At 38.9% G+C, this 9,591-nt stretch overlaps 1 protein-coding gene across 1 annotated transcript; it reads right to left on the bottom strand.

The window, feature by feature from the left end:
- Positions 1 to 235: 235 nt before the first annotated feature.
- On the bottom strand, positions 236 to 9,115 carry IFT80 (intraflagellar transport 80; the record flags this gene model as incomplete). The annotated part of the gene is made up of 8 exons (XM_009080313.1): positions 236 to 349; positions 3,393 to 3,516; positions 4,894 to 5,066; positions 5,152 to 5,241; positions 7,254 to 7,425; positions 7,827 to 7,974; positions 8,467 to 8,602; positions 9,051 to 9,115. Coding segments are annotated over 8 exons (1,022 nt in total), but the record flags the coding sequence as incomplete, so codon positions are not given.
- Between the last annotated feature and the right edge of the window lie 476 nt (positions 9,116 to 9,591).

Below are 9,591 nucleotides of genomic sequence, written 5' to 3'. Positions count from 1 at the left end.
TAACAATGAGACAGTTAGTTTCCCTTTGTTCTCAGATGTATTAAGGCCTACAATGTAGCTACATAAATACACCTCAAAATCAGAGTAAATTAATAATTCCATGTGTCACCCAACCATTAAGAGCTACAGAAATTCTCACTCCTGTTGCCCATAAAATGTTGCTGTGGATTTTTTTTTCCCCCATGTTTGCCAAAAATCTACCAGCAGAAAACACTCCAAAAGCAGTTTCAAGGTGTTATTGCTGCACAGTCACACTGGTTCTCCCTGCAGGAGTGTCTGCTGCTCGTTCTCTTTCTTTGGCAATTTCCATCTCTATTTTGGCTTTGATTTTATCCCAATCCACTTCCAGCTGTAAGAACAGCAGAGCAAGTACACAGAGGTCAATATTAGAGAAAAAGATCAAATACTTACTCACTAGCAGGACAATTTGAAGCTAAATTACAAAGTGATGAGTATATAACTCAAAGATCTGAAGGCACTGTTGAGTTCTATCAAACTGAGCTTCCACCTTTAAAATAACCCACCTTTGATCTATTTTAATACTAAAACACCACATTTTGCCTGGCAATAAAACAGTAAAACACCAAAAGAACTTGCTTTAATTTAAATGTCATGACATCAGTGTCCTCTTACTGAGAATTCAGCCCTTTATCAAAAAAACAGGAGTGATTTCTTCTGACTGCTGGAACAGGAATCAGATTTCTGCTTGAAATTTGTCTTCCAGAGCAATAAATGTTTCAGCTTTACCTTGGCATTTCTCCAGCTGCAGAGAATTGGCATTTTCTGGCTGCACTGTGTGTCAGAGAAACTTCAGACCATAGATCCAGCACAATATCCATGGTACAGATGTGGCTACAACAGTTGTTTTACTTGTCAAGAAAAAAAATGGATCATGGTGCACTTGATGACTACAAAAACATGTCTAAAAACTGGGCAAAAATGTAATGGTGCAGTTCAGTTTCATTGCTGGAGAACAAACAGTCAAAGAGTGGGTGGGAAAAGGATTTCAGGCGCTGCACAAGGAATTTTGGGAGCTGTTAACATGGAATAACAAGGAAGATTCTCTAAGAGGGAAGATGTAACTGAAATACCCATATTCTGGGATGAAAAGGGTATTTAATACCTCAATTCAGGATGCACTGACTGGGTCCAGGTGCTCTGGATGTGAGGACAGAGATCTTTATGGAGCTCCAAGAATATGTTGGCTTTAACTGATGTCACCTAGATGCTAAACATAGCCCATGCAGGGCTAATTCTGCCATCCAGCCCAGGGAGACTCTTGCCAGCATAGCCAACAACTTGCCAGGGACACCTTCTAACTGCCAAGATATGGATTCTCAGGATACACATCAGCTCCATAATACCTTAGATCTACAATCTATAGATGTAACACCTAAGCACATTGCTTAGATTCAATCTGATTGCAGATCAGAGCTCTCAGCTACAGTATGGAAAAGAGGAAAAGCTTATTTAAGCCTGAAGGAGTTTTAGGTGGTGAGAGGGAAACTGAGACCCTTTTTTAACTCTGAGTAGAAACAGCAGCACCAAATCTTACTTTTCTCTTCAATGCCCTTATAATTCCTTCTGATTTTGATTTATGAGCCTGACATGTTGCAATAAGAATGTAGTTAGGGCTTAAAATCCACTTCATCAAATAGGTTCTCTCCTATTTCCAGATCCAGGGACAAGAACTCCAGCACATGGATGTGGAAAAGGACTTTGACTCCAGAAATCTCCTGCAGTCTGAGAGCCAAGTTTCAAGACTGAGTGTAAAGTGAAAGATCATTTTGCTCACACCTTCTCACTGCAATTGCTTAGAATCCCTTCCAGGAGCTACAGCTTTCTTGAGGATTTCAAGACAATCAGTATCATCTACAAAGTGTTCTTCAGCAGCGTCAGGGGATTAACATGATTTTTGCTCACTAATGGATTTAAATACAGAACACACACTTCCAGCACAGCAGCTGAAGCTGCTGCAAGGTAAAGAGTGACTGGAATCTGTGCTGTTGTCTGTCTGTATTTTTGAGGTAAAGCACTGCACAGTGGTTCATTGGGGGCTAGAGATGGTGCAGACCTTGGTTTACAAAATGAAACATCCTCAAAAGTGCCAAAAGCTAATGACTTCCATTAAAAATTCAGCTTTATTGAGAGTGTAATGGGCAGTGGTTGATTAAAGGATCTGAGCTAACAGCTTGGATGTGTTTTCTGATCCATCAGCTATAATGGATGAAAGGACCTGACACAAAATACAGGCCACTCTTCATAACTTCACCCTCAGAATGCTGAGGAACATAGAGCAGAAGAGCAGGAAGGGCATGAGGGCTGCTCAATGAACCTGCTGCCTGAGGTGGACACATGGTGCCCCTCCTAATGTAAACATGTGGAAGGACTCCAGTAGACCAGCTTAGGAACTTTAAGATCTGTCCTCATGTGAGATACTAATTCATTGAAATGATCTAGTGCTGATTGAGAGGGTTTCCAGGGGTTTGATGACATTGGCTCCTCAGGACCAGAGGGACATGGAGCTCTTGAAGCAGGTCCAGTGAAGGTCAACAAAGATGCTGAAGGGACTGGAGCACCTCAGTGATGAGGAAAGGCTGAGGGAGTTGGGGCTGTTCAGCATTAAGAAGAGAGGACTGAGAGGGGCCTCAACTTACACAAGTATCTGAAGGAGGTGCCAAGAGGATGGATCAGACTCTTCTCAGTGGTGGAATAAAACAAGAGGCAATGGGCAAAAACTGATGCCCAGGAAGTTCCACCTGAATCCCAGGAAGAACTTCTTTCCTGTACAGTCATGGAGCACTGAACAGATTGCCCAGAAAGGTTGTGGATTCTCCCTCACTGGAGATATTCTGGACCCATCTGGACACAATCCTAAGCCATCTGCTCTGGAATGGCCCTGCTGGAGCAGGGAGGTGGGACCAGATCACCCATTGTGGTCCCTTCCAACCTAACTGATTCTGGGATTCTGTGACATTGTATATTTTGCTATTTATCACATTTGGCTGGTTATTAATTCACTTAATAAATACCTGGACACCTTCAAAGGTCATTATTGCCACTACCCATAAAATAACATTTAAATGTTGAAGATACTTACAGTTAACCATGCTAAAGTCTAACTCCCTGTTTACAGAAAACAACTGTGCCTTCATTTGTAAAATCTTTGCCAGATATTCAATATACCCATTCTGTATATGTGCCTTCAAATGAAACACATGCACAGCTATGAGTGGCCAAGTTCACATATCAAGCCATGAAACTGTACTTGGATGTAAAAACTTCACATTTATGTTCAAATTTGACCTAAAGGAATATCTAAGAGCAAGACTCAGCCCACCCCCCAAAACTGTCTCTCTCAGGCTGCAGGAATAGCTCTGTGGAATACTTACACCTTCTGCATATTGCAGAAATCTTTTGTTGGTTTCTTTTTTACCAAAATCCTCTAAGAACTTCTGTCGATAAGCCAGGACTGTGTCAACGTGTGTCTTGTGCTTCACTGCAAGTTCTAGGGCCCTGCAATACACCAGAAAGGGAGTTGAGAGGCTGGAGAAATGCTCTGGCACAACCACAATCACCAGGGGGTTGCCAAAGGATGTGCTGAGGCTATAGGCAGAGACCCCTAATCCCTAGTGCCAAGAGCTCCACCTTAGCAGCAGTCACAGGAGGTTAAGAGTAGCCACTGAAGGAGATTTGGCTACTTGATGATGAAAAATACCTAGCAATTATTTCTTATCACAGCCTCATTGGAGGCTTTTTATTTCAAGGAAATAGAGAATAATTTAGAGTTTAGCATTCTCCTTAGAAAGAGGCCAAAGTAATAATGTTTAACAACTTTCTTAAGAGTCAGGAATAGGTTCTGAACAACCATAATACACATTTATGGCATGTGCTGTATAGTATTTACAGATACTTTATAGTCATTGGTGTATTAAATATTATATAAATATACATTAGTCACTGGTAAATAAATTAGTATAAATTATTCCTCGTCTGTTTTCTTCTCCATGGCTTAAGGAATACTTAGGTTTGATATACACAGTTTTTAGGTGATGCACAGAGCCATGGAATGTCCTGAGCTGGAAGGGACACACAAGGATCATCCAGTCCAGCTCTTGGCCCTGCACAGGACACTCCAACACTCCCAACATTCCCACCATGTGCCTGAGAGCATTGGCCAAACACTCCTTGAGCTCTGTCAGGCTTGGGGCTGTGACCACTGCCCTGGGGAGCTGTTCCAGTGCCCAGACACCCTCTGGGGGAAGAACCTTGTCCTGATATCCAACCTAAACCTCCTCTGACACAGCTTCATATTAGGCAACAAGATAAAAAACACAGATATGTGATGGAAAAACAATCTTTTGCCCACAGTGATAGGAACATAATAGCAGAGAAATTAGTAGTCAATGGCCTGAGGAGATTGTGTCAGAAAACGTGGGGTTTTGTTTAAAGGAGAGATTCCTGCTTGATTTCCTCAGGCCTAATTCCTATTTCATCCACCTACACACTGTTGGGAGCCTGAATAGCCACAGCTCTATTTTTAGCAACAAGACATTTCAAAACAGCTTTAATTCCTTGAGGGTCACATACAGTTTGGGGTATTACTAAGGACTTTCCTGTGTTAACAACAATGAGAAAGCAAAATGTTATTTAAAAATGCTTCCAAGCATGTTTAGGACTTTTATCACAGAATATTTGTGTCTTCTAAATATGACACAGAAATGCTGTTACTTAGGTTGTTGTCAGGATATGATTTATGAAATCTTTTTAGAGATTTGAGTGATTAGAGATGGAGAATTAGTGAAGTATTTGCAATAAAACAACTGATCTGAATGATTTACAGATTCCTTCAGGAAAAGTGGTTATAGAGGTATCAATGGGAATAAATCCTACCTCTCCCACTTGAAAAGATTAATGTTGACTTGGATAGCTTGATAAATCAAGCCTGTTTGGAGCAGCAAGGTCTCAGCCTCCTGGGTGTTCCCACTGAACAGCAGCATATGAGCCATCCTGGACTCTTTGGATGGAAGATCCTTGATGGAATTGATGTACTGAACTTTGTCAATCTGTTCAGGAGGAAAAGAGCAGTTTAATGAGGGAAATTAATTACTAAAATTAGCTTTAACTGGAAATTTAACTTCATTTTCTTACCTCCCCAATGGCTGCATAGGCAATTTCTGCTGTGGCCATGTCTTTGTTGGCAACTGCCATGGCAGCCAAACATGCCCACATGGTCTGATCCTAAAATGAAAAGAAATACAGCTCCTAAAGCTTCCAATATTTATTATCATGTTAGAAATGACTTCTCCAAGAACTCAGAATAACATTGAGGAAGATCCTAAATGACATTTTGATACGTTTTCTTTTCAAGTCTGACAACACTATGACAAAAACACACTGCTAAAACAAATTTCTAACACAGTTTAGGTTACCATTACACATCTGAAAACTCTAGTTCAGCCAGGAAAAATTTCATTTTTGACTTGTTATTCTACATGGACTCTAGGAATGAAGTGAGTTATGTTATTTTTGTTGAATATGTTCAGTCACAAGTGTGAAGATAAACACTTTGCAAGATGAATTTTAGAAGCAGCACAGAATTGCTTATTTATTGCTTCTATTTACTATTTTTCTTACCCTTTACCATGATTTAGGACAAGATAAACCTTCCTGCAGGTAGCCCAGAATTAAGATTGTTCAGAGAATCAAGTGTTCATAAAATCTTTGTCATGTTTTCATCCCACATCTCTATTATTTAGAAAATAAGGTGATAAAATCCTGAAAGTTCAGCCTGAAATTATCCAGGAGACCAAGTTTCTAGTTGTTCACTGATGGGTCTTGCTGGTCTTTTTTTCCCCCCTACTGGAAATACTTTCAAGTGTTTACCTGAGTTGCCAAAATCAACACAACAACTTAACTTAGATGCATAAAACTAGATGATGTTAATACTCTTCACACTGAAAACCAAGATTATATTACAATTAATTATAATTACACAGCCAAAGTTACCTGGATGTGCATTGATTTAATAACACAGTCACAGAAATACCTGAAATACACATTTAAGCTCATGAGCAAAGTGCTAAACTGTTCTCTAGGAGTAAATGAGCTAAAGGAACTAAGGGTTGGAGAGATTTTTTTCTGTTTTAAAGACTACCAGACTCACCTCATCTGTGGCTGTTGCCTAAATACATAGAAAAGAAAGCAGTGGAAAAGAAAACAGAAACAAGTGAAAGAAAAGATGAGAAGTAAGAGGTAATTATGGATTTTCAGGTCACTGAGTTGCTTACAGTAAGGCCTAATCCTGGAAACTTAAGTTTGTACTAACTTCTGTGTTCAATCCAGCTGGACTTTGGTGTGGCTAGAAATAAGAATTATTATGGATAATTTATATTATTAAATTATGTATAGTAAGTAACTATTTAATATAGTAACTGCTTTGAATATTATCATAGAATCATAGAATTTGGGGGTTGGAATGGGCCTTACAGATTATCTAGTCCCAACCCCCTGCCCTGGGCAGGGACACCTCCCACCAGAACAGGTTGCTCAAGGCTTCATCCAACCTGGCTTTGAACACTGCCAGGGTTGGGGCAGCCACAGCCTCCCTGGGCAACCTGTGCCAGTGTCTCACCACCCTCACAGGGAAAAACTTTTTTCTCACATCCAACCTAGACTTTCCCTCCTTCCATTTGAACCCATTACCCCTTGTCCTATCATTATAATTCCCAACAAAGAGCCCCTTGCAGGCTCCCTTGTAGCCCCTTCAGATCGAGGAAAGCTGCTCTGAGGTCTTCACACAACCTTCTCTTCTTCAGGCTGAACAACCTCAACTTCCTCTGCCTGTCTTCATAGAGGAGATACTCCAGTCCTCCTATGAACTTTGTTGCCTCCTCTGGACTTGCTCCAACAGTTCTATGTCCTTCTTATGTTGAGGACACCAGAACTGCATGCAGTATTCCAGGTGGAGTCTCACAAGAGCAGAGTAGAGGGGAAGAATCACCTCTTTTGACCTGCTGCCCACCCTCCTTTGGATGCAGCCCGGGATTCAATTGGCCTTCTGGGCCGCTAGCACACACTGACAGCTCATGGTGAGCTTCACATCCACTGTCATGAAAACTGTGTAATCTTTCACGAGCAGACAAAAAAATTCAGCAATAAAGCAGAGGAATGGAACTGAGATGTGAAAAATATCATTATTAAACTACTGCTTGAAAATACAAGTGAAATGTATGTGAGTAATTAGGATTTACCTTAACAAAACGACACAGCCTGGCAGCATCTTCCCACTTGGAAGTACTGACATAGTCATGGAGAAGTGCAGGATAAGGAGAAATATTCAGGTGGACAAGGGAACCATCTGCTCTTCTAATTGTGATTTGATTTCCTACGAAACACACTATCTGGGGGTTTTTGTTGAACTCACTGTGTGGATAAAGAAAAGGAAGTTAATAGTCACTTCTTTCCTATAGAGAATATAACATAAATTATCTGCGACCTAAAATCTGCTACTTTGAATTTCAGATACTTTAAATCTTCTTTGCTTGTTTTTACAAAAAAATAAGGTAAGATGTTATGATCCATAATTAAAATTCTGCTTTTGCATCAAGATATTTTTCTACTTTTAACCTTTATGTTGTCATTTCAACTCCAAACTTTATGATATACCTTATAAACCACTTTTTCCTCATTTCCTAATCAAGAAATAATAACATGGAAAGACTTCAAAGTTCCAACTTTGGCTTCTACTTCAACTGACACAATTTGGTAAGGAAGGAGAAAACTAGTTAAAATACATCACATTTGGATCAAAAAGGACATATTACCTTGCATCTTTTTCACAGAGAGTTTTGGGCAGAAGATCTTTGTCCACATAGACTGTGTTGGGATAGTACCAGACTGTGAAATGAGTGTCCTGAATCCCACAGAGGATGTTGGACGTGTCATTCCAAGCCAAAGTTTGCACCATTGTCCCTAATATAAAGACAATAATAGGCATTTCCAAGAAGAACTTCAAAATAAAAATTTACTTCTCAAACTGGATAAAAGGATAATTATTCCTCATGTCAAGTTCATTTCAGAACTCGTTTTAACCCTCTGGTTTGTAGGATATCATCTTAACATCTGCTTTATGTGGAACTGGTGATTAGCTATTAATTACTGTTAGTTATTAGTGTGGTTTATGTGTAACTGACAATCAGCTATTAATTACTGTTACTTAGTGTAGTTTATGTGCAACTTATTATCAGTTATTAATTACTATGTTATTAATTATTAATCAGCATATTATCAGAATGTAGATAAAATATACTAAAATTGGTTCTACCACTATTTCTTATGGAAATAAGACTATTCTTATGTTTTCAATTTCACTTACTAATTGCAAAGCAAAATGTTGTCTCTTGCACTAGATACAACTCTATTTGCCTACCAGAATGTACCTAAATTAATCTGAATTTTCCTTACCTATTTTGACAATCTTCTGCTCTTTCCCAAACCTTTTCACTGACGTAATGTACAGGTCTCTGTTCTTATCAATAAAAGCTATTTTCCTTTCACTTGTAAGGCCTTTCTGGTCCAAAGCAATCTCCACAATTTCTGTCTGAAAGGGGAAAAGAGAGATATTTACATTTGATTTATATTTTGGAGATTCCTATCCCAGAAAACATGTGACATTCAACCAAATGAAGGATTTCCTATTAAAAAAAGGTACAAAACTCTTATAAACTGCTTTGTGAAGACACTTTGTGTGTGACTTCTCTCTATCATTTCATGGCAGGGGGTTGGAACCAGATGATTTTTAAGGTCCTTTCCAAGTTATTCTGTGACTTTATAAACTGAATTTCATGAAGATTAAAGCAAAGCTGCAGCTCTGCTCTTGTTATATATCAGAGGAGTGAAGACAAGCACAATGCAGCTAGAGCTCAAAGCTTCTTTCTATTAGGACTGTAAACCTTCAATAGGTTTTTAGTCCTATTATTGAAGAAATCCATTATTGATTCTTAATTTCAAAGTGTAATAAAACAGGGACATTACATCCTTCACTTCACCTTGTGGGTTAGAGGTTTTCCATCTCCCAGTGGCTTCCCAGAGAGAGCTTCAAATATGTAGATAACTGAAGAGAAAAAAAATCAGAGTTTATTAGTTAAAAGCAACAGTTCTTCACAGGTTTTGCAGCAGTTCTGTTCTTCTCAGAGTATAATTTAGTGCAGGTGGATACAACATTCTGTAATTTCACACTCTGGTGATAAAAGAATCTTACAGAAAACTAATTTCCCACTTCTGTCCAAGCTCAAATAGTTAATTACAGAAATGACACTGAGGTCTGATGCAAGTTTGAATAAATTCATGTTCCCAATCTCTGACAGATTTACTCAACCTTAACCCACAATGTTGATGAATATCAACATTTAGGAAGTGATACCATTGATTGATTCTTCTAAAGGATTTAATATCAGATCTATAGAAAGATGTGCTGAGAACTGTTGGGTAAAACATTCTTCAGAGGCACTGTCTGCTTTGCAAACGCAGACAATTATATTTACATAATTGTCTATATTTATTATTTTATGTATTTATGTCTATACTTAT

The sequence above is a fragment of the Acanthisitta chloris genome, unplaced genomic scaffold (genome assembly GCF_000695815.1).
Source record: "Acanthisitta chloris isolate BGI_N310 unplaced genomic scaffold, ASM69581v1 scaffold21668, whole genome shotgun sequence".
Taxonomy (NCBI): Eukaryota; Metazoa; Chordata; class Aves; order Passeriformes; family Acanthisittidae; genus Acanthisitta; species Acanthisitta chloris.
The sequence above is the reverse complement of the archived record's forward strand: the minus strand, read 5'-3'. Positions and strand labels throughout refer to the sequence as shown.